The sequence below is a fragment of the Pelobates fuscus genome, chromosome 4 (assembly GCF_036172605.1).
Source record: "Pelobates fuscus isolate aPelFus1 chromosome 4, aPelFus1.pri, whole genome shotgun sequence".
In the NCBI taxonomy this organism is placed as follows: Eukaryota; Metazoa; Chordata; class Amphibia; order Anura; family Pelobatidae; genus Pelobates; species Pelobates fuscus.
In genome coordinates, this window is record NC_086320.1 from 32255920 (window position 1) to 32282851 (window position 26932).

The 26932-nt window shown below is 40.2% G+C and overlaps 1 protein-coding gene across 1 annotated transcript in view; it reads left to right on the forward strand.

The window, feature by feature from the left end:
• Positions 1 to 25494, forward strand: part of ADCY8 (adenylate cyclase 8) — a 278636-nt gene extending 253142 nt beyond the window's left edge. Inside the window, exons 15-18 of the mRNA XM_063451052.1 lie at positions 8281 to 8427; positions 20500 to 20592; positions 22826 to 22940; positions 25006 to 25494. Coding sequence (XP_063307122.1) covers positions 8281 to 8427; positions 20500 to 20592; positions 22826 to 22940; positions 25006 to 25493 — 843 coding nt within the window. The 3' untranslated portion in view covers position 25494. The remainder of the gene's footprint in view (positions 1 to 8280; positions 8428 to 20499; positions 20593 to 22825; positions 22941 to 25005) is intronic.
• Positions 25495 to 26932: the final 1438 nt, after the last annotated feature.

Here is a 26932-nt window from a genome sequence, read left to right on the forward strand (position 1 = left end):
AGGACCAAACAATCAGCACCAAGAAAGACTGTAATTAAAGAAAATACAGTGGCAACCCAGTCATTCAATAAGCTCTCCTGTGTTAGAGGAAAAACATATCGTTAAGAGCTCAAGTCTGCTCACAATAATCTTCACATTTTGCTAAGTGCACATATATGAATGGATTGTAGATGAGGATATGAGCTCTTTAAATGGGGAGAGAGTTAGGGTAAAGTCTTATTTTGTTTATTGCAAAATCGTGCATATAAATGTATTATCTTGGCCAAGCTGGTATCCCAAAGGCTAAGCGAGTATCATAGAGTTGTAGTTGTACAAGATCTGGGGATTTACCTTAGGAACCACGCAGCGAGGCATTTTGCTGCAAAGTGTCTCTAAGAGTCATAGCACTGCAGGAAACTGCCCAATCAATAGACTCTGCTCTATTGTAGTAGTGTAGGCAGGAAGTGGACCATGGCCTACTCCAGGTGAGAAGTCAAACCATTCTAAAAGGATTTGACTACTTACAATAGGGGGAGGAAGACAAGAGGAGGGCAGTGCACTTCTGGCACTATAACTGTAGTGGTTATGTTGATTGGATTGGTTTGGTACTTTAAATAAAATTCAATGGATGCATACTGAAACAAAAAATTAATTTTCACATTAATTTCCAAAGCAAAAACAAATATGGTATCTGGTGGTAATTTTGGGGGAAATTGCTTGGTATTGAAGGAGTTAGAGAAGGCACCCTCAAATACAGCTTATATTCCAGAGTGCCTTGCACTAACCTGGTATTACTGGGGATTGAGGGTTGGGATTCCTTCTGGTACTCAAGGAATAAAAAAAATTAAGATGAACTGGGTATTCTTAGTATATTGCCCCCATCCTAGGTCCATTGTCTGAGAGAAGTAGTAGTGGTGTCCCATTAATTCCTCACCCACAGGGTTTAGGGGAGTGGGTAGACTTTGGTAATATTATATAGCCTTATTAATTATATAGATTTGACAGGTTCATCTATTACGTTTCACATGCATTTGGATATGTTACATGCATGCAAAATCAACATCACTAACATCAGCATTAAGTTATATTGCATTTGCATTGCATCTGCTACGACGTAATACTAATATGTATTTAAATATAACTTGTAGCCTGCTTATACACAATTACCTAACACTTCCATGGTGGCGAGAGAGAGATGAGGCGTCAACAGTCCGTAGGAATACAATGAGCAAGAAGGGATGAGCTCAGAGTTACAATGCTTGAGTAGGTTTATCCTTCCAGACATAAGCTAAGATGTCCAGCCCATTTCAAATTTAGAATAAGAAAGAGTAAGAATTGTGTGCGCGTCAATACGTAGACATGGTTTAGGCGTTCTGCCACATTCCCACATTGGTCTTGTTCTATTTTTATCATTTTGATAATTGTCCCTTTAGCACTCCAATGATTTGTGGTGGAAAAATAATCACCCCACCATATGTTACCACTAAACCATATAGATGTACTATAACTATCCCCGAGTAATATATGCCATTTCTTTTACTGCTAGGGATTTTCCCACTGAAACTCACTGAGCAGTCTTGATAAGCTCATAAAAAAAGAGACTACATTATAATTATTGGGGAATGAGAGAATGTGTGGGGTGTGTAGTGTACTCACGTATTCCTAAAAGGCAAAACCTCAAACGATTCCCGCAAAATGTAAATCTTTCACAAATCAGTTAATTTGAAGAGTTAAAATGAATCAACCAGTGGTGGATGGTACGTGAGAATGACCTACATTCAATTATTTATCAACCAGTGGTGGATGGTACGTGAGAATGACCTACATTCAATTATTTATCAACCAGTGGTGGATGGTACGTGAGAGTGACCTACATTCAATTATTTATCAACCGGTGGTGGATGGTACGTGAGAATGACCTACATTCAATTATTTATCAACCAGTGGTGGATGGTACGTGAGAATGACCTACATTCAATTATTTATCAACCAGTGGTGGATGGTACGTGAGAGTGACCTACATTCAATTATTTATCAACCGGTGGTGGATGGTACGTGAGAATGACCTACATTCAATTATTTATCAACCAGTGGTGGATGGTACGTGAGAATGACCTACATTCACTTATTTATCTTTGTTTTACTACTAACTAGAGGTTACTGTAAATACCTACATGGTACACAGCCTTAGAAGAACAGAATGACCTCTCGCTACAGTTACCACTGAGTGTTTCGTGATCTAATTTCCTGCCTGACTAACTAGTTCCTTTAATGTTCTCATTGCTCTCTCCATTCTTTCAACCTCAGTTCTTGATATCCAAAGCTCTCTTGTCTCCTCTTTCTGTTCTAGCTGTCTCTATGTTCTTCCTTTATCTGATTAACCTCCCTCTATTGTCTTTTATAGTGTCGTTATCTCACACCGTATCCAATTATTTTCTCGGTATTCATTCGTGTCTTTTTCTGTCACACATTCCGTCTGTGTTTGCCCCAGTAATTATCTCACAATTTTTCCCCCCATTATATTTTTTCCTGCTGTTGTCTGTCCGTTTCCCTTTCCATTTCATTACTAGATTTGACCTTAAACTGTCTCACTGCTTTAAAACAGTCACTGCGTCTCAGTTTCTAGCTAGTGCCACAGCTACGGGACTTACACACTCTCACTATGTGAGCTGGGAAACCTACTACCATTGGTTGTTAGTGTATACTCCAGTATACTAAATGAGTGTGAGCAGGGTCCATCCAGTTGGAAATGGCAGAGAGGCAGTCAGAAACACACATCAAGAAGGACTGTGAGAGATCAGCAGAGGACAGAGAGATTGGCCTGTCATCCACATGCAAAAAATGTGCTTGCCGTGGGACTTGTAGCATCTTCTAATAAACTGTAACCCCCTATGTCCCAGCCAGGCATGTCTAGAGTATAGCTTGTTTGTGTGTTTTTATTTGATTTTTTTTCCTTAATATCCTTAAAAATCAGCATTTTGAGCACTATCAACAGACATTCTACTCTGATAACAGATAATAGATTTACCACTTAACCATTATATTAAGAGATGGCTTTTTAAACCCATTAAATGTCAATAACTGCAACAGTCCCGTCATTTTCTGAGCATTGAAAGCATCAATTCACCTAAAATATTTACAGGTGACCATTATTAATATTCATTTTTTTTTTATTTATTTATTTTAAGTCAGAAATCAAAATCCCCAAATGGCTGAATAACTACCATTAAGAGAGAAAAACAGACGTAAATAAATAATAATAATAATAATAATTACAAGCTGCATTAATTGCATAGCACTTGCATCTAATGTGTATCATCATCCTGTTGAAATATACGTATAGTTTAAACTGTTTGCTCAGCCGTCTCTTGTTTTGCTGGAGAAAAATGTTATTTGCTTAGAAATAAAGACTGGGAATTAATTTAAAAACATAAGTCACATTCAGGATATATATACATTTTTAAAAACATTTTTTTTTAAGATTTGCTTTGTTTTGCAGTAATATGCGATTTCTTAAAATTGTATTTAAAAAAGCAGGTATTAAACGACTCATGGAGGTTCCAAATAATAAACTATGACCGTATCATTTTAACGGGGCTAAACATTTTAAAAAAGTTACGTTATTGGAGGGTGCCCCATTTATCATGTTTTAATCGATTTCTCTTTAGACTTACAGGGAGTTTATTTAAATACTGTTTTTCTGTTCATTGTATTTTGCATTAACGCATTTAGGACCATTGTTCTTTAGATTTTGTTTCAATAAGTAGATTTACTTAAGGCTGAAATCAGTTACAATAGAAAGTAATTTTTAAATATCTTTGAAATTCAGTCATCATAGGCAGGAGAGTATTGCAGTGTAGACAGTAGATGCATTTCCCTAGCGTAAGTGGCTATAATGTACAACAGTAGGAAAATACCTGGTGTAAACCCATAGATTAGAGCTACAAACAGTGACACTTCATCACCGCAGCTATAAACAGTAAAAACAATTTTAACAAAAAGCCATGCTAAGGATGTGAATATGCCTATATTCCAGCATTTTAGTTTGTCAGCTAATTACAGTATATGATTGTCAAGATTTATTTATAACTTGTAATCTCGTTTAAGCAAAGCCCTTTAATAATAATAATAATACAAATAATGATCATTATCTCAGAAATTACAATCTATGGAGCAAACATTTGCTTTTCATTCCTGCTCCAACGTTTAGCCTTTAGTGTTATAGAAATCTAGTAGGCAGTGTCACTTCTAAATTTGTTCTCTTGAGGTTTTTAGTAAATTTGGAGAGAATTGATTTCCTGTATTATTTATTATATTATATATGCTGTAAATATGCCAAAATATCTGGATGGAAATAAATTAAATATTCTGTCCCAATTTCTAAATTAAAATAAAATCCCATAGTGCCAACTATACCGGGACATTATACTCGTTCATAGCAGCTGATTACAAGATGTAAATGTTGAGTTAAAGCCCTCGTGGACACTAAGATGCGTCTAGGAAGTAAATTCTGCAATTGTGTATGCTGACATGTCTTCCACTAACCAGAGAAACCTGTGATTAGACATATAATCAGTGTTGTCGCGAACATGAAATTTGCCGTTCGCGAATGGCGAACGCGAACTTCCGCAAATGTTCGCGAACGGGCGAACCCGGCGAACCGCCATAGACTTCAATAGGCAGGCGAATTTTAAAACCCACAGGGACTCTTTCTGGCCACAATAGTGATGGGCCCCCACCCACCTGAGCGGTGGGTGGGGGCCCTAAACAAGAATAAGGGGGGAGACCTAATGTCCTCCCCCCTGGCCCCCACCCCTGAGCGGTGGGTGGGGGCCCTAAACACAAATTGGGGGGAAACCTAATGTGCTCCCCCCTGGCCCCCGCCACTGAGCGGCGGGTGGGGGCCCTAAATACCAATGGGGGGGACCTAATGTCCTCCCCCACGGCCCCCACCCCTGAGTGGTGGGTGGGGGCCCTAAATACCAATAGGGGGGGACCTAATGTCCTCCCTCCCGGCCCCCACCCATGAGCGGCGGGTGGGGGCCCTAAATTCCAATAGGGGGGACCTATTGTCCTCCCCCGCCCCTACCCTTGAGCGGCGGCCCTAAATACCAATAGGGGGGGACCTATTGTCCTCCCCCGGCCCCCACCCCCACCACTGAGTGGCGGGTGGGGGCCTAAATACCAATGGGGGGGACCTATTGTCCTCCCCCCGGCCCCCACCCCTGAGCGGTGGGTGGGGGCCCTAAATACCAATAGGGGGACCTATTGTCCTCCCCCCTGGCCCCCACCCATGAGCGGTGGGTGGGGGCCCTAAATACCAATGGGGAACCTATTGTCCTGTCCCCAGCCCCCACCCCTGAGTGGCGGGTGGGGGCCCTAAATACCAATAGGGGGGACCTAATGTCCTCCCCCCGGCCCCCACCCATGAGCGGCGGGTGAGGGCCCTAAATACCAACGGGGGGTCCTATTGTCCATCCCCCCGGCCCCCACCCCTGAGCGGCGGGTGGGGGCCCTAAATAGCAATAGGGGGGACCTATTGTCCTCCCCCTGGCCCCCACCCCTGAGCGGTGGGTGGGGGCCCTAAATATCAATAGGGGGGACCTAATGTCCTCCCCCCGGCCCCCACCCCTGAACGGTGGGTGGGGGCCCTAAAAAAATGTCCCCCCCAGGTGACTAGGGGTCCCCAAACCCCTAGTCACCCCCTACCCCCCCAAAAAAATGGTCCCCCTACCTACCCCCCTCACCCTAAAAATAATGAGGGGGGAGTCAATAAAGCTAAAAACCTGTAAAAAAATAAAAATAAACTTACCATTAGATGTCTTCTTTTTTCTAAAATCTTCTTTCTTCAGCCCCCAAAAAGGCCAAATAAAAAGCCAATAGAACCGTCACACTTTGAAGAAAAAAAAAAAAACGAGCGCAAAAAAAAATGAATCATTCTTCACCCTTCGAGGGCACGCCGCGTACTGAGCTCTGCAGGGCGGGTCAAGGCTTATAAAGCCTTGCCACGCCCTGCAATTAGGCTTAGAACACTCTGATTGGTTGGTTTAAGCCAATCAGAGTGCTCTGTGTCATTTTACACGGCGTGGGAAAATTCCAAAAAACTTTCCCACGCTGTGTAAAATGACACAGAGCACTCTGATTGGGTGGATTTCAAGCCACCCAATCAGAGTGCTCTGTGTAATTTTACACAGCGTGGGAAAGTTCTGTGGAATTTTCCCACGCTGTGTAATTTGACTCATAACACTCTGATTGGTGGATTAAGTAACCAATCATGTGTTATGAGTCAAATTACACAGCGTGGGAAAATTCCACAGAACTTTCCCACGCTGTGTAAAATGACACAGAGCACTCTGATTGGGTGGCTTGAAATCCACCCAATCAGAGTGCTCTGTGTCATTTTACACAGTGTGGGAAAGTTCTTTGAAATTTTCCCAAGCTGTGTAAAATGACACAGAGCACTCTGATTGGCTTAAACCAATCAATCAGAGTGTTCTAAGCCTAATTGCAGGACGTGGCAAGGCTTTAAAGGCCTTGACCCGCCCTGCGGAGCTCAGTACGCGGCGTGCCCTCGAAGGGTGAAGAAGGATTAATTTTTTTTGCGCTCGTTTTTTTTTCTTTTCTTTACAGTGCGACGGTTATATTGGCTTTTTATTTGCCCTTTTTGGGGGCTGAAGAAAGAATATTTTAGAAAAAAAGAAGACATCTAATGGTAAGTTTATTTTTATTTATTTACAGGTTTTTAGCTTTATTTGCTCCCCCCTCATTATTTTTAGGGTGAGAGGGGTAGGTAGGGGGACCATTTTTTGGGGGGGGGAAGGGGGTGACTATGAGTTTGGGGACCCCTAGTCATCTGTGGGGGGACATTTTTTTAGGGCCCCCACCCGCCGCTCAGGGGTGGGGGCCGGGGGGAGGACAATTGGTCCCCCCCCTATTGGTATTTAGGGCCCCCACACGCCGCTCAGGGGTAGGGGCCGGAGGGGAGGACATTAGGTCCCCCTATTGGTATTTAGGGCCCCCACCCACCACTCAGGGGTGGGGGCCGGGGGGAAGGACAATAGGTCCCCCCATATTGGTATTTAGGGCCCCCACCCGCCGCTCAGGGGTGGGGGCCGGGGGGTGGACAATTGGTCCCCCCCCTATTGGTATTTAGGGCCCCCACCCGCCGCTCAGGGGTGGGGGCCGGGGGGAGGACATTAGGTCCCCCCCTATTGGTATTTAGGGCCCCCACCCACCGCTCAGGGGTGGGGGCCAGGGGGGAGGACAATAGGTCCCCCCCTATTGGTATTTAGGGCCCCTACCCGCCGCTCAGGGGTGGGGGCCGGGGGGAGGACAATTGGCCCCCCCTATTGGTATTTAGGGCCCCCACCTGCCGCTCAGGGGTGGGGGCCAGGGGGGAGGACAGTAAGTCCTCCCCCTTTTTTTTACTTTAGGGCCCTTACCCGCTCAGTGAGGGGGACCCTTTTATTTATTTATTTTTTTAACAGTGAGTAATTTTTACTTAGCATCAGTAAATTTGTCTGAAAGACCACAAAAAAAATCAAAATAAAAAAAAAATAGGTGGCGGACCGAACATCGAATATGTTCCCGTCTGTGGCGAACGCGAACACGCTATGTTTGCCAGGAACTATTCGCCAGCGAACCGTTCAGGACATCACTACATATAATACATATTAAAATGGTTGAAAAACATATTTGGATTGGAACTTAATTGTTTTTTAAATATTAACTAAAATACTAACAATATTTTTCACCAATAAGCAATGCACTTGTCTAGGTACGTAGATGTTAAAGAGGGATGTGTGTGGGAATATTTGGAGCTACGGAATGATCACACAATGCAATTAGATGGGAAAAAAGTCTATACAATCAGTATTTTATTAATTAAAGTACGCGGGAAAGGTCAAACGTCCTCCAGAGAGACCAACAAAGCAAACCACAAAACAATTACCAGACTCTACGGAAAAGCAGAGTTATCAATCTTGGATCATCTGTTTTGCACAAAGTCCAATTCCATCATTAGTAGTGAATCACAAGAGGTACAACGATGACTGACAGCTCTTACCTCCCTGAAGATACAAATTGGAGCATTTTAGTCTCACTAATTGACCTGGCAAAGTGAAAAAGTTACTCAAACATTTTAATTACAATGATTAAATCTGCTGGCTGTGTTATATTCCAATTAAAAAGCCAGTCCCGTTGTATATAACATACAAAAATGTTTTGTCTTTTTGTTGTTGTTTTTCTTGGGAACCATTCCAATCTATTAAAATCTGTGTACTGTTCTCTTGTTGTTTTCAGGAGCTGTACTCCCAGTCTTACGATGCTGTTGGTGTTATGTTTGCTTCCATACCTGGTTTTGCTGATTTTTACTCCCAAACGGAAATGAATAACCAAGGTGTAGAGTGCCTCCGGTTGCTTAATGAAATTATTGCTGACTTCGACGAGGTAAATAATGTTTAGTATTGAAAATCCCAAACATCACTCAATGAAAGGAACCTGTCCCAATGCAGGACCATCTAGTCACTATATTGACATTAACAGGATCACCCAGTGTAGACTTAGGATGTTACTAATAGACATGTGCAAGGCAGAAAAAATTGGTTTGACCGAATCGACTTGTCCCAAAAATGTTGTGTGAGGCTATTCCGTATACATCCATGTGGCATCTTGGTTTGGATTAATTTCGCCATGTACTCGATGTACTGCTAAATGTATACATAATATAAATAATATGAAAATATTAAGAAGTACACTGTAAAATAAATCTATATTCATATAGTATATATATGTATTAAATATGTAAATATAGATTTTTTTTTACTGCTCCTTTTCCCCGCTATATATGTGTCACTTCTCACTTGATCAGTGAAGACAATTTTGCTTCCAATATTGCAACAAACTAGGAAAAAAAATCCTTCTTGATCCCAGAATGGCAGTCAGATGTCTCCTTGGATCAAGCAGCTACTCCCCCACTAATTAGAAATTATATCCCTGTATGTTATGTTTATGCAAGTATTTATCCAACTGCAGTTTAAACATCTGTATGGACTCTGACAAAACCACCTCTTCAGGCAGAGAATTCCATATCCTTATTGCTCTTACTGTAAAAAAAAAAAACCTTTTCTTTGCCTTAGATGAAATCTCATCATTATCTTTTTTTTTTTTGGTGCCACACATTGAAGTCATAAAACAAACGTTCATTGTCTGTTTCGTTTGTTTTGTGATTTGACTATATAGCGTTTTGTTGTTACAGAGTTCAGAAGAACCACGATCACCCAAAATTCATTTTAAACCAAATTTTACTAAGCTTACAGTGTATGAGATCTGAGACATGAGTCCACTCAAAACCTTCCTTAACCCAGTCATGATAGATATCTTGTTATTCCAGGTATCATATAAAGGAGTTTGCAATCCAAAATAATAGTGTAACATAACATTTGCTCTCCAAACGATTGCTAATTGAAGTTAAAGCTGCAAAAATAAAAAAATACACACTGGGTTTAAATACTTAAAAATATTTGTAAAACCGTTGGTAATATGTAACATATTTACCTAACAAATCATTGTTATTTAGTGCATTCTGTGTTATATTGTTTTTTGTTTTTTTTAATAAAATAAACAAATGGGCCCTAATCCTCTTTCATGCAGCATTTGTATATCCTACATGTAACCTATAAACCCCATAATATACATTATAAACACATATTCAAACTCTACACTACAATCAACCACAAGTTGTATGGTATGTGGCACGTAGGAGCCTGTTACTGATATATTGACTGATTTCTGTTTGACTGCATAAGACCACAAGTGATTTCTCCTTGTGAACGCTTGGCATTTGAGCTTGAACTTCAATTACATTTCTCGTGTGGCATTAGGCACAGCTCCATCCAACAGCTGTGGTGCCAAACGTTGCCATCTCTAGATTAAGGCTTTGCTGACTCAATAAATAGGAGACAGCATACAGGGGCACAACTGTGATCTTTCAGAATCTGAACTGATATTAAGGATCTCAAACGCAAGCCCCTGGCATTTAAATAGTTAACGACAGATTCAACATTCTGGTACACTATATTTACAATAACGAAGTATGTATTCTAGAATGTACACCTAAATTGTGCATTTTTAATTGTGTTGATGTTTTTTTTCCTTTTACCTGATTGCAAATTATACTGAAGTATTAACAAAATGTGGCAAGCGCCATCACTAGACAGCCAATTAGAATTCAGAATACCTTAATTTAATGTAAGCTAATGAAAGGGAATTTCTGTGCTGTGAAAATTCTTCCAAAACACAATTAACAAATGTGTTTTCTATAATGTTTGTCTCGGAAAATGATTTTACATTATTTAGTGAATTAAAAGCAACTTAATGGATGTATTTGGATCATTGAAGGGGAAACACAACAAATAGAATTAATACAAATTGGAATTGTAACAAGCGTTTTTATACTATTAAACAAACTCATTAATTGATCCAAATATTTGCATTTATTTAGTGAATAGTATGCAAGATTGTTACCATCATTACCAATATGTAGTAAATTGATGGATGTGTCAATGATTTATCTTACCCTACCCTAACACACCATCTTGAATGCACAAACATTTAAGTATCTTTCAAGAGTTTTTGTTATTTGGTTGATATTTGACTTTTTAAGCAGTATGTTTTTTTTTGTTATGTTAATCAACATCTTTTTTTTTTTTCTATGATCACTTTGCCATCTATCTTTATTCATATTTACATAATAATCCTTTCTCCACTAAATTGCTTTTGAGAGGGAAAAAAACATGAAAAGTAACATATATTTAAAACATGCCAGGGTTTTATGTATATCATTTTGTACGTGCATTGCTATTGGGCATTGAGAAAAACACCAAGTGCTATATGTAATGTGAAATGCACTTCTAAAAAATGCAGCTCCCCTTAACATTATCCTACCAACAAAATAACACCAAACAAGGGAGGAAGGGGGAGGGAGAGTCAAAAGAGCTTTAGATAAATAGCCCACAACTCACTTTTCACAAGTAAGTTAAAATGTTATTTAAAGTGACATGCATCACTTTAAATGCCACTTTAAAAGCTAAAATAAATTGTAAAAAAACTTTGAAAAGTATGTAATAAACGTTTATAAACTTACTATAAACATGGTCAGATTGCATTGCTGGGCACGCCTCTCAGCTAGAGGAGTTTCTGACCATGAGCTTAATTTAATTCATTTGTATCGGCATCAGAAATGATTCCAATCTGTTAGAAACAAAACTTTTCAAAACATCTCTTAGATTTTAATAGTGACTTCTGTAGATAAATCATTTTAAAAAATATGTTCAACAGGTTGGAATTATTTCCAGTTCAGTAGCAGCTATCAAACATTTAGGATCAGAATAATGCAATATTCAGGGGTGAAGCCTCTAACCTGCATTATCCTCTCACACATTAAAAAAATGTGTCCCATCTCATGTGTGTCTTATGACAGGATAAGAGGAATATGCATACAAGGGGGGCAGTGGTTATTTTTAATTGAAAATCTGCTAATTTCTCCACATGTATGTTTTCATTTTCATATGGTTTTCTTTGATCGGTTCCTTTTTGCTTGTCATTTGACGGTTTTTCATAAGTTCCTGATCTCCCAAGGATGACTCTGTTTCCTTGTGGCCCATCTCTTGGACTCCACGTCCCTTGGTCCATTACCCTCAGCTCTGTTTTGTATTAGTCTGTCCTATCTTTCTGAACTCTTTGTCCTTGCTTTGTTATGTGTCAGGGAAATCCAATGCTAATGTTCTCAGTGTCTGCCTGTAGGTGAGCTACTGAGCTAGCATAGTTGGATAATGAAACAGAGGAGATTGTTTAAACCTTGCTGAATATACTCAGCATTTTATCTTTCCAAGGTTGATAAATATTTTCCTGTCAGTTGGGTACTGATAGCATCTCTTTATGAGCTGACAAGTTTGTTAAGTCATAGAGCAAGCTAAGTGCATATTATCCAAATAGGAAACATGCACTGTATGATTATCTTGTTATTTATTACCTTACACCTAGATTTGATCTTCTTTCAGATTCTCTGAATCTTGGTACCAAGACACGTTGTAATTGGTACTACATAGCTGAGAAGTTGGATCTTAGTAAGCGGTTAGCATAGTGACTCTACAGAGCTGTGTGTCTGTGTGGAACTAGATGGAACCTTGTGTAATTCAGGAACCAGCTGTCTTCTAAACTCGAATGCAATTGTGATAATGTGGCTACCAGTCAACTCTAACATCTAAGCCACAGTATTTCCAGTTACCTGTCCTTTAAACCGGACTTCACTGGCTTTTTTTTTGCTGGCAACGAGATCCATCTTGTAACATTTCATTACAAAGCCCTCAAATCTCACATATGAATGTATTAACTAAATAATGCAGGTAATATTCATTGATTGATAGTGCTATTTATGTAACAAAATAATAAGACAATAAACTATATGTAGTTCACACAGAATTTAATTACAGCTGGAGGATTTCCTCATAAATACCACAACAGTCCAAAAACGATTTAGCCTTTAAGTATTTCATTACCTGTTCAATGTTGTTGTTGGTTTTTAATCAATGAGGTCTCTGTTAATTACTGATTTATCACTCCATTTTTTAATTAGACGATAGCAATTATTCCAACCACTGAAGGTTAAAGCTTTCAGTTGTGGAATGATGAATGAAGGCTATGCAGGTCAGCATTAAAGAGATACTCTAAATATTTGGACAATTTACATGTGATCAATATAAGTTGCTCTGAATTACTTTCCTGAAGCTCTGTCTGTGCACATACCATGATGAACCTCATTCACCAGCTATCTATTTCACCAGCTATATGGACTCCTGGTAATATTTGGTGCCATAAATTGTTGTTCCAAGGGAGAGTTGTCTTCCACTCCAGCAACTGCACTCTAAAACAGCACAAAACCAGCCTATGCAGTCATAACCTTCTTGTCCTGAAATCCAATCAGAAAATGTATGACTGGACATATAAACTGCCATTCAATCCTGACTTCTAAGGTAGAGGAGGTATATGTTAAACCATAACATCTAAAACATTCAAAATCTAACATAGAACCCATATTATTGCTGACTTGCAATAACTCATCTACTGTTATCTGAATTCTGTAAGTCTGGACAAAATATGGCCCATCACGTGCTGACAAATTTGAGCTCGTGGAGCACCCTATAAATGAGGACTGTTAAACTATGGAATTACAAAGCAACACGATACAATGATATCGACACTTCGGTCTAAAAGCCCAAATCAGCTATAAAAACACAGGCTTGTCAACGAAGGTCAAGTCAACTCCATTAGAATACTGAAGACACACTTGAACAATGCAACGCAGATGAGAATATATTTTATATGTGCCTATCCCAGCTTGTAATGTGTGTGTGTTTGACTCTGTTTAAGATGATGTTGGAAGTGGTAACAGTAAAGTGAGGTTTAAGGTTAGAGACAGGTTCATTTCAGACTTAGATTACATCGGGCGTTAAGAGGATTAAAAGCTTGAGAGGGGTTACAGTAGTGGTGTGAGGGGTGTTTAGAATTGTTGTATTTAAGGTTAGGGTGGGGTTAAATCTAGTATTTGGGTACATGGAGTGTTTAGTTCTTAAGAAGAGTTAAGGTAAATAATTTTTTTCAGGTTTAGGAAGTAAATGTCTAAGTTTTGGAATAAGGAAAGAGTTTGTTTAGGTTGCTTTTTTGGGGGTGGGGCAGTAGAGGACTTAGATTTGGGGTTATGGAAAAGGGTGTTTAGAACATGTGCAGTTTGAGGGGTTATTTGCAAAGTAGTCATTCTCCGAATGACTTCTTTAGTCTAGTCAGCCTCCTACGATAGATAGGGTGCATCAACGAAAGAGAACATTGGCCAAGGCTTCTGGTACTTATCTCCCCATCAGCCCACACAAGCTCCAAAAAGGCACATTATAAGTGCCAAATAAAGACATTTACCTGTAGGCATATGTTAATTCTGTCTAATGGAAAATCTTGCCTTGTCACTGCCACACAAATATCCAAATAGCAGCAGCTGAGGGCTTGGATATTGAGTTGAGTGCCAGGAGAGACCCCATTTTTGTGAAACTGCTCCAAAATGGTTTGAAAAAAATAAATGAGAGGATTGCAGCCACAGTGATTCAACTATAATAACTTCAATTAGCTGTAATGGTTATAGTGCTTAGAGTGTCCATTTAGTTTAGTAAACGTGGACAATTCCAAAAATGATCAAATTAGGAATAAATATAAATTAATAAAATGATCTTTAATTTAAAAATGTTACCCTACCCTTAGTGCACTTGACACTACAAAATTCTAATCACTAAATGGAGTGAAATAAACTCTGAGATTGATTTCTCTCACACAATTTGCAAAGCTCTCAGCAGACACTTTATATTGACAAAAAAAACCACAGGGAAGCTACAAGAGATGTATTAATATGGTTTGTATGATTTTCCTACCATCTGCACAATATATTTTGTGACCTTAACTGTTAGAAAAACTTTGAGAAATGGAGCAGATGGTGTTCGGGGTAAACAGAGGACAGTCACTGAAATTACAGTGATGTGGATTTAAAGATCAAAAAGAAGCTATTCATTCCATGTAAAAAAAAATGTTTTGCATCAACATTTCTTCAAAGCAAAAAAATACAACACAGCATACCACTACAACGGCATATGGACAAATAAATAATACATTCGAGCGAGTCTTTCTAAAAAAAAAACCAAAAAAACATAAAACTAGGTCATTGAAATCTAATAGCACTTTGTAATACATGATTATCATATACACTTACTCGTAACTGCATGTTACAATTACAGTGTAACTAGCATTCAATGATACAAAACACAGTTTTATTTAAAAAAAAAAAAATGTTAATAGCAAAGTCCTTTTCCTTAAAGAGACACTGTATTCACCCAAACAACCTTAGCTTAATGAAGCTGTTTTGGTGTAGAAATCATGCTTCTGTAGTCTCACTGCTCAATTTGCTGCCATTTAGGAGTTAAATAATTTTGTTCATGCAGCCGTGGCCACACCTCCCTGCATGTGACTTGGACAGCCTTCCTAAACACTTCCTGTAAAGAGAGATCTAATGTTTAAACTTACATTATTGCACATTCTGTTTAATTAAGCATAGCTCGTGTTCTGTTAATAGCTTCCTAGAGCTTACTGTGTTAATGCAGGAGCCTACTGTGTGTGATTAAATTGTTAATTTACAGAACATGAAAAACAAAATTCTTCAGTAAATTAAAGCAAATTAACATCTGATTGAAAGTGAAGACATTGTTTTCATGCAGGATGTGTATGTCACAGCCAGTGGGGGTTTGGCCAGGGCTGCATACACAGAAACAAAAATATATTTAACCCCTGAATGGCAGAGACCTGAGCAGTGAGACTCAGGGACATGGTCTATACACTAACACTGCTTCATTAAGCCAAAGTTGTTGTGATGTCTATAGTATTCTGTTAAGTTACCCCTGTGCGCATCATTTAAGGAACGGAATTGACAAGTAAATGGCAAAACCTGGGTTAAAAAAAAGTTAAACTGGAAAAATGTTTTTCACCAAAATGTGAAATTCCCTTGATAAGTTTTATCTATGGCCTCAATTTAACATATTTCATTAACCTTTTAAATAATTTAATATTTTTGGACACATTTAAAAAATAGTTAAAAAATATTAAAAGGACGCTACAGTCACTCAGACTACTTCATCTGAATGAAGTGATCTAGGCGCAGTCTCCCTGTCCATTTCACCTTGCGGATTTTAGAAAATGTAATGTTTACATCGCTGGGTTAAGTCCACCTAAAGTAAAACTTTGTCATGTGATGTGGGAATGCATTGTATAAATAAGAAACATTGTTCTGAATTACGTTGTTACATTGTAATAAATTACATTTTAGTTCAGTGATGGCGAACCTATGGCACGCGTGCCACAGGTGGCACGCCGGGCCCTCTCTGTGGGCACGCGGCCATAGCTTTGCCATCACTGCAGAGTAGGCGCCTGCCTGCCCAAAACGGCAGGCGCCTACTCTGCTTCCGTGTCGGCAGGACCGGAAGCAGGGGGGAGGGATCGAGGAAGCAGCTCTCCCGTCCTCCCGCGAGCTGTGTGGAGCGTTGCCGCGCGTTACCATGGCAACGCTCCACACAGCATCGCGCGGGAGGACAGGAGAACTGCAGGACCTGTCCTCCTGTCCTGCATACCACCACCGGACCACCAGGGATGGCTGTGTCCCCCCCCTCCCCTTCACCAAAGGTAACAAGAAGGGAAGGGGGGGGATACTGATTTAATAACCTTACCCCCAGCACCCCTACTCCCAGCACCCCTACTCCTTCTACTCCCCCTACTCCCACTACCCCCAGCACCCCCTTCTACTCCCCCTACTCCCAGCACCCCTACTCCCACTACCCCCAGCACCCCTACTCCCACTACCCACAGCACCCCTACCCCCAGGACCCACAGCACCCCTACCCCCAGGACACCTACCCCCCCTTACCCACAGCACCCCTACCCCCAGCACCCCTACTCCCCCTACCCCCAGCACCAGTACCCACAGCACCCCTACCCCCAGCACCCCTACTCCCACTACCCCTAGCACCCCTACTCCCACTACTCCCAGCACCCCTACACCCACTACCCCCAGCACCCCTACTCCCACTACCCCAGCACCCCTACCCCCAGCACCCCTACTCCCACTACCCCCAGCACCCCTACTCCCCCTAGCCCCAGCACCCCTACCCCCAGCACCCCTACTCCCACTACCCACAGCACCCCATACCCCCAGGACACCTACCCCCCCTTACCCACAGCACCCCTACTCCCCCTACCCCCAGCACCACTACCCCCAGCACCCCTACCCCCAGCACCCCTACTCCCACTACCCCCAGCACCCCTACTCCCACTACCCCCAGCACCCCTACCCCCAGCACCCCTACCCCCAGCACCCCTACTCCCACTACCCCCAGCACCCCTACCCCCAGCACCCCTACTCCCACTACCCCCAGCACCCCTACCCCCAGCACCCCTACCCCCAGGACCCCTACCCCCCTTACCCACAGCACCCCTACCCCCAGCACCCCTACCCCCTTACCCCCAGCACCCCTACCCACAGCACCCCTACCCCCTTACCCCCAGCACCCCTACCCACAGCACCCCTACCCCCTTACCCACAGCACCCCTACTCTCAGCACCCCTACCCCCCTTACCCACAGCACCCCTACCCCCCTTACCCACAGCACCCCTACCCACAGCACCCCTAGCCCCCCTTAACCCCAGCACCCCTACCCCAGCACCCCTACTCCCACTACCCACCACCCCCCTTACCCACAGCACCCCTACCCACAGCACCCCTACACCCGCACCCACAGCACCCCTATCCCCCTACACACAGCACCCCTATCCACAGCACCCCTACCCCCCTACACACAGGACCCCTACCCACAGCAGCCCTACACACAGCACCCCTACCCCCCCTACACACAGCACCCCTACCCCGCCTACACACAGCACCCCTACCCCCCCCCACACACAGCACCCCTACCCCCCCCACACACAGCTCCCCTACCCCCCCCCCACACACAGCACCCCTACCCCCCCCACACACAGCACCTCTACCCCCCCCACACACAGCACCCCTACCCCCCCCCACACACAGCACCCCTACCCCCCCCCCACACACAGCACCCCTACCCCCCCACACACACAGCACCCCTACCCCCCCACACACAGCACCCTTTCCCCCCACACACACAGCACCCTTTCCCCCAAACACACACAGCACCCTTTCCCCCAAACACACACAGCACCCTACCCCCCACACACAGCACCCTACCCCCCACACACAGCACCCTACCCCCCACACACAGCACCCTACCCCCCCACACACAGCACCCTACCCCCCCACACACAGCACCCCACCCCCCACACACAGCACCCCACCCCCCCACACACAGCACCCCACCCCCCCACACACAGCACCCCAACCCCCCACACACAGCACCCCATCCCACATTACACACAGACACATACACTGCACCCCTCAATGCAGTATATGTGTGTGTGTTCAGCAGTCTTTATGTATTCAGCAGTGAGTGTGTGTGTGTGTGTGTATATTCAGCAGACTGCGTGCGTGTATTCAGCAGACTGCGTGCGTGTATTCAGCAGACTGCGTACTCAGCAGTGTGCGTGTATTTAGCGGACTGTGGGTGTATTTAGCAGTCTGTCTGTGTCTCGGTGTGTGTATGTATTAAGCAGTTGGTGTGTGAATGTGTTCAGCAGTCTGTGTGTATGTATTGCATTTGTTGGAGATACTAATATAAGCTTAATTTATATCATTATTTAAAATGTTTATAATTTAACTCTCTGTTGTGTTCTTCTTTTAAAACAAAAGTTGTTAACTGTACGAGTAGTTTTTTCTAAACATAAACCTCAGTATTCCGGTTTAATTGCCATGTTGGCACTTTGAGGGAAAAAAGTTGGCATGTATTGCGGTTTGGGCACTCGGGCTCAAAAAGGTTCGCCATCACTGTTTTAGTTGCATATATTGTTATTAGTAAGACAGCTGTGAAATTCACTTTGAATTCCCAACAACTCATACTGCACTGAATAGGCTCCACTGTTTCTATATGTATCTGTCCTTGGTCCCCTTCTGTTTTCTCCTTATACTGCCTCTCTTGACAAACTTATTACCTCATTTGGATTCCACTACCATGTGTATACTGATGACACCCAGATATATCTCTCCTCCCCGGATCTCTCCCCTGCCGTCCTGCAACGTGTTGCTTCTTGCCTTTCTTCCATCTCTGACTGGATGTCCTCCCGCTTTATGAAACTCAATCTCTCTAAAACTGAGCTCCTTGTCTTTCCTCCTTCTAATACTGATCCTCCTCTTTCACTCTTTCTTCAAGTTAGTGGTATTCACATAAGTCCATCCTTGCAAGCACGCTGTCCTGACGTCATACTTGATTCCGGCCTCACCTTTGATCCTGTAGATTCCATCTTAAAAACATACCCCGCATCTACCCCTTTCTCACGCAAGATGCTACAAGGAGCTTGTCCATGCTCTAGTAATTTCCCGCATGGATTATTGTAACCCTCTCATAATTGGTCTTCCCAAAAGCTATATTGCCCCGCTACAGTCTGTAATGACTGCTGCTGCCAGACTGATTTTCCTCTCTAGTTGGTCCTCTCACACCTCACCCCCATGTCAGTCAGACATTGGCTTCCTGTATCCCATAGGAGTCAACTTAAAGTGCTAACCCATACATATAAAGCACTGAACAATTCTAGCCCCTTTTATATCTCATCACAGATTCATAGGTATGCCCCTTCTGGGCCTCTCCGCTCTGCCCGTGACCTTCTCCTGTCTGCAGTTTGCACCCGTTTGACCAACTAACGCAGGACATCTCGTGGGTGGCTCCCTTCCTATGGAATAGCCTGCCTGCTGCCATCAGACTCCCGTAGTCTTCAATCATTTAAGAAGTGCCTTAAAACCCATCTCTTTAGGAAAGCTTATGGCTCCCAGAGTAACCTCTAACTTACATACCTGTCTCTTGCTCTCTCCTAAAGGGCAGCACTATACTCTCTCCTCCAGCTTTGCCTCACTCCCACCTTATTTGATTTCTATTTCCTGTCCTAATGTGTTTTATACCCCACCTCCTATAGACTGTAAGCTCGTATGAGCAGGGTCCTCTTCAACCTATCGTTCCTGTAAGTTGTCTTGTAATTGTCCTATTTATAGTTAAATCCCCCCCCCCTCATAATATTGTAAAGTGCTATGGAATCTGTTGGCTCTATATAAATGGCAATAATAATATTAATAATAATAATAATAATAATAATAATAATAAGTGTACGATCAGTTAATGCAATCCACATACACACCATCTGTACGACACTACAAGCCAATTTACAGCATGTAAACGAAGAAAGATAAAACTATACATTTATCTAGTAATTTAAAACTTCGTCTTGGGAGTAGGTGAATATTTGCAAGTACCGAATTGCATGAGAATTGCAAAATTCAGGTTAAATAGCCGTAGTAAATTAAACAATCCAGTTTGTCAGGTTACAAATTGCAGTTCTGCTACTGGTTCTGTTATTTGAAATTACAACTTTTATTCAGGGAGAATCTTTGAAAAATAACGCTGATTTCCAGTATAATGTACAGTAATTCAGCTACTTAGCCCACTGAACTGAAACCTAATTACTCCCACGTGTACTATGTCAGGAGCAGAGTCAGCATTTCAAGTTCACCACCTCTTGAGATAGGTAACCAGAATACTCCACACACCACAGACCTCCGGACTGCAAGCACAGCATAAACAATAAATAAACAAAAAAAACTAAATACTCAAAAGCTAAAACGTCACAACATCAACAAAAACAATTCTATTTCTGGCAAAGTTAAGATTACTGGTGGCTCTTTGATGTTTAAGCAAAGTTTTCAATTTTAGAATTGTATGTATATGACACATTTTAAATGTTAGATTGTTTTCTTATATTTTTAAGCTATTAGATGAAGAACGATTCCAGGACATTGAAAAAATTAAAACGATCGGAAGCACATACATGGCAGTGTCTGGACTTTCACCGGAGAAACAGGTATTCACGTTCAATCGATCCATTTATATTTGTTGCAATTAATCTATTTAATAAAATGTATAATGACAAAAATGAATAATGATAAAAGCTAGTCCAGGCAAATTGCAGGGAGAGACAATGTTTCCTTTTAAAATGTCATGGAATGTTTTGTGTGCACTGCCCCATGTTACCGTAATATTCCGCTCAGTAGCCAGACGCAATGCATTTAGCAAAATACCACAAAGCTCCCAAATCTGTGTTTAGGCATTCATTGTGTACCAAATATAATTAATCGTGGATATAAAACAATACAAACTGAGGAGGATCACTAGATCATAAAAGGTAAGTATAAATCTCTCTCTCCTACATATAGAGTTCCAAATAACCTAAAAAAAGAGAAATATATCAAATCTAGTGACGTATTGTAAGACAGTAGTTAAACAAAGCTTTTATGCAAAAATGCCCACTCACATAATTTTATCCTGTAGATATAGGCTCAAATCAGAATACACTTTGCATGACAGTGTAACATCTATCGTCAATATTGATGCTCCCAGACAGCCAATAGATAAAAAAAAACAAGAGAAAAGAGCTAATTGTGCAGAATATCAAATGCAGCAATGAATCCGATCACCTACATTAACTTATACCTATACCTGTATCCATATACCTAAATGTATCCATCATCATATAACAAACACCTTTTTCACGCACGGGCCCTATTAATAATTATTAATTGTGCCCAATGTATGCACAGCACCCGGATGGACATGCAGCAATGTAAACTATTGAACTATGTGCTAATTTAATATACATTTCATATCCACAAAAAGAACCTCAAAAGTGTGTTTGGCTTTGATAGACCCATTGGTTGCTCAATAGCCTATTAAAAAATAGATTTTCCAGTTCCTTAAGCTATTGCATCCTCTCTTGGTTGATGCTTCTATAAGCCTCAGAATATTGTAAAATCACACCCCCACCATGCTGGAATGCTGGGTTCATTGGATCACTAACCATTATTTTTTAGTGATGTGAATAGCCCGCTCTTAACCATATATAAAGATATATTAAATATATACATCTTTACTGTTGGTTGCCATGTATATTATGTTGCTAGGGTCAAGCAGGCTTCCTTCTAAATGTCTTGCCGTTTCCATAGTAATGGGTAAAAAATTACACACAAGTTGTATTTGCAAAGAAATGCTTATTTAATGAAGACTATATGAAAGGACCCAGAAACATAGTTGGTCAAATAGATTTACAGTATATTCAAATTAACTCAGCTGGCTACTTAATAATTCTACGTTTTGTTCTGTTCTCAGTAAATGATTTTAAAAGTGGGGTTTCCAACTGCCTTTGGAGATGGGAGCACACTTTTAGTATCCCAAATATAGCAACAATAAGCAAGGTTGACCAGAGACAAACACATTAAGGGAGGTGGGTAGGGGGAGTAGGGGCATAGAAGTCATCAAAATATGTTTTGGGCTTAAATACATGTGTATTGTTCAAACCTAACCGCTCCCCTGCCTGTACTCCAATTTTAATTCAAAAGCAACAAATCAAGGATTTTTTCACCCCAAAAATGGATAGCTGCTGATGTCAGATATTGCACTGATGATATGTAGATATGTGAAATATTTAACCGATTTAGCCATGGATGTCAGCCTGGGATAGGATGAATCTTGTTCTTCGAACATGTTTCCTATTATTCGTTCTCATACTATTGATTAATTATCTTTCATTATTCAGCTGTGCCCAAACCAGTATGATTGAACCTGCTGTGCACAAACACCTCGAAGAGAGCACTTAACATTGGAATTTTAAAAAACCAACAACCAAGTATTCCATTTGAACTAGGATTTTATTTTATTTTTATTTTCCAAATGATATGCATTAAAAATAAGCTCACTGAATCATTGTAAATAAAAGCTTTGCATATTTTGTTTCATGTTATTTCTGAGGATCACTATACTAAGTACTGTGCTATGCAAAAAAAAAGAATAGGTTTGTTGAGTTATTTGTAGCAATACATGCAGAACAGTACAGCTACATCATTAATCATTGTGTCCGTAATTTTAGTGCGCAGGGATTTAATGAAACCTTAAAATACTGCTGATGAGTAATGATGTGGAATGGTTTTTTTTTAAGGCAGGAAACATAAAACAACAATTCTGAAATATGTAGAATACGAAATGACTAGTGGGTGCCTTGCAATGTGACTTATCTAATGAATGATTTGGTATGTATCATTTAGCAATGTGAAGACAAATGGGGACATCTCTGTGCGGTGGCTGACTTCTCTATAGCACTCAATGAGAGCATACAAGAGATCAACAAGCATTCATTTAACAACTTTGAACTGCGTATTGGTAAGCATTGCTTCTATTTGTAGGTGTGAAGAAACAGACACAATGTCTATTCTATCCAAACCAGGATAGCTGAATGAACTGATTATGAGAAGATACTAAGAAGGAATATTTAGATAGATAGATAGATAGATAGATAGACAGACAGGTAGATAGATAGATAGATAGATAGATAGATAGATAGATAGATAGATAGATAGATAGATAGATAGATAGATAGATAGATAGACAGAGAGAGAGATAGACAGAGAGATAGACAGATAGATAGATAGATAGACAGAGAGAGAGATAGACAGAGAGATAGACAGATAGATAGATAGATAGACAGAGAGATAGATAGATAGATAGATAGATAGATAGATAGACAGGTAGATAGGTAGATAGATAGATAGATAGATAGATAGATAGATAGATAGATAGATAGATAGATAGATAGATAGATAGACAGAGAGATAGATAGATAGACAGAGAGATAGATAGATAGATAGATAGATAGACAGAGATAGATAGATAGATAGATAGATGGATAGATAGATAGATAGATAGATAGATAGACAGAGAGATAGACAGAGAGATAGACAGAGAGATAGATAGATAGATAGATAGATAGATAGATAGATAGATAGATAGACAGACAGACAGACAGACAGACAGACAGGTAGATAGATAGATAGATAGATAGATAGATAGACAGAGAGATAGACAGATAGATAGATAGATAGATAGATAGATAGATAGATAGATAGACAGAGAGATAGATAGATAGATAGATAGATAGATAGATAGATAGATAGATAGACAGAGAGATAGATAGATAGATAGACAGAGAGATAGATAGATAGATAGACAGAGAGATAGATAGATAGATAGATAGATAGATAGATAGATAGATAGACAGAGAGATAGATAGATAGATAGATAGATAGATAGACAGAGAGATAGATAGATAGATAGATAGACATAGAGATAGATAGACAGACAGACAGACAGGTAGACAGATAGATAGATAGATAGATAGATAGATAGACAGAGAGATAGATAGATAGATAGATAGATAGATAGATAGATAGATAGATAGATAGATGATAGATAGATAGATAGATAGACATAGAGATAGATAGACAGACAGACAGACAGGTAGATAGATACATACATACATACATGTATAATGTATAGATAGATAGAGAGACAGACAGACATTTAATGATAAAATGCAAGCATGTGTTCCTATGATAAGCATCTTTGTCATTTATTTGATTATTTGAGAATAGTTCGTCATGCTTTCTAAACTTCTCCTAAAACAAGGGGTAACCAGAAAAACATGGACCAGCAGTTTTCATGATATACCTTTTTGTTCCTACGCAAATGTCTAGATGTTTCGTATTGTGAATATTCCTTCCTTAATTCATTCTGTTCTGTATGACTCCTGAAAAATTCTGAATTCTAAATCCTGAACACAAATGTACCTGCCATTATTCTTCCTTCATATTGCCAATGATCGTCTGTTTTTTAATTTATATTTAAAGTACATCTCAAAGTTTTCCTATAATATATATATACGAAGCAAAAACCAAAAAGTTATGGTGGGGAAATATTGTGATTGAAAAGTCTGTGGATAGCCAATACAATGTTAAACAGAAATCTACACTCCAGTCAAGCCATAAGACTTGCTTTTCCCACAGAAATCACAAATTTGCAGTGATGTTAGTACCGCAAAGGATTCTGGGTGGACATATGCAAATTAGTTCAAAAAAAGAATCACATTTTCGCCTCATTCCATTTTAACCCCTTAAGGACACATGACATGTGTGACATGTCATAATTCCCTTTTATTCCAGAAGTTTGGTCCTTAAGGGGTTAAACATGGATTCCTTTGAGTCTGTGTTTGCTGTATACAACAGCTTAATTTTCGTGGGAAAAGCAAGTCTTATGGCTTGACTGGTGTGCAGATTTTTGTTTAACAATGTATTGATTATATATATACAATATCTATAATTGCAGTAGCATAACACATGTTGTTTCTATATTATGTTACCATCCTTTTCACATCCCCATGCTCTTTTTCTAGGGATAAGTCATGGATCAGTCGTTGCCGGAGTCATTGGGGCTAAGAAACCTCAGTATGATATTTGGGGGAAAACGGTCAATTTGGCCAGTAGAATGGACAGCACAGGCGTAAGTGGTCGAATTCAAGTGCCTGAAGATACCTATCTAATACTGAAGGAACGTGGCTTTGCTTTCGATTATCGAGGAGAAATCTATGTAAAAGGAATTAGTGAACAGGAAGGGAAGATAAAAACATATTTTCTTCAAGGAAGAGTACAGCCAAATCCTTTAATATTACAGCCAAGAAAACCAACTGGACAATATTCATTAGCAGCTGTTGTATTAGGACTTGTGCAATCTCTTAACAGACAGAAACAAAAGCAAATATTAAATGAAAATAACAACCCCGGAATTATGAAAGGACATTACAACCGACGGACATTGTTAGCATCCAGTGGCTCTGAGGCTGTCCCTCAAATGGAGGGAGCTGATAAATCTGAATTGCCATAAAAAAAAAGCATTTTCTTTGAGTTCGATTTTTTTGTATTTCTTTTATATATAAATACACAAATAAAAAAATGTATAATTTTTTTACAAATAGTATTATTTTCTTTTTATTAAACAGAATACGCGGAAATAAAATCGATTGAATAAATACAGGTGTCCCACACAGCAATTCACCCGCTGATCTCTCAGCCGTAAATTCTCTTAAAATCCCCCCCCCATCATTTGTCTTGCAGCTGATTATAAATAAAGTTGTACAGGTTCTGTGCTCTAGTCCAACTTTATTGTAAACTGCTGCTTGTTTCACCAGGGTTTCTCTGTTGAACCCTTTCAGTGCCAGAGAATTTTGAGAATACACTGCCTCTATCACTCTAAGGATTTAAGCACATATTTCTGGATAATCATACACTAGTATTCCCTGCACGTAGATCATAAAAATTCTAAGTGCATATTTCAAAAGCTTCCATTTAATAGTCGCAGATTCACACTTCAGGTTGATGTATATTTGTAGGTATTTTCATTGAATGACAGCGTAGACTAGCAATTCCAAAATCATATTTCCACCACTAGATTACAGATTTTATTCTAAAAACATGTTTTTTTGCTGCCAGAAATTCCTAATAGTATCATGGTTTCTGTGAAGTGGTTACACTGTCTAATAAATATAATTTAGACATCCATTTGCAGACACTTGTAGATCTGCACCTATGTATTTTTTTTTTGTATTTCTATAGAGTTATTCCTATCTGTGATTCCAGTTTGAATGCTTTGTAGGCATCAGAATAAAATCGCAGAACCTCTGAATGCATCTCACTTGACATAGTTAGGGGCAATTTGTTTATAATGTGTTTAGAAATAGCCGATTTTCATAGCAATTAGGCTTATTTTTCCGCAGAACCAACAATAGCTGTATTCTCAACCAGTTTGCTATAACGAACAAACACATTTGAAGCTTTCGTCCGATTATGTTATTGAAACAGAAATTGGTCATTTGGCCGATAATTCAGATTTTAGTGAATGAACCTTAAAACATTTGGCCGTCACAAAGACGCCATTGCAATATACATCATCCTGAAACGATAAAGCAACGATAAAGCAAGTAAAGTTCACATATAATAATAAAGCATTTAAGGGAGAATATTGATGACAGACGATCAATAACAATATGCTGAAATAAGGCTTTTTTGTTGTTTTTGTAAATGGCATTAATGCATGTTGTTTTCTCCCTGTGTGTGGGTGAAGTTTTTCAACAATTCTATAATGTTGCACCTTCAAACGCATTCCAAAGAAATTACGCAGTTTTTTATTTTTTTTGTAAATGTAACCTGCATGAGAAACTATGTCAGCCTTCAGCACATGCAAAAAACATACGCTGATGCGTCGTTTAATACGCAAAATTGTCTGTACTTATCATTCGCACACTGCACTACTGATACATTTCCAGA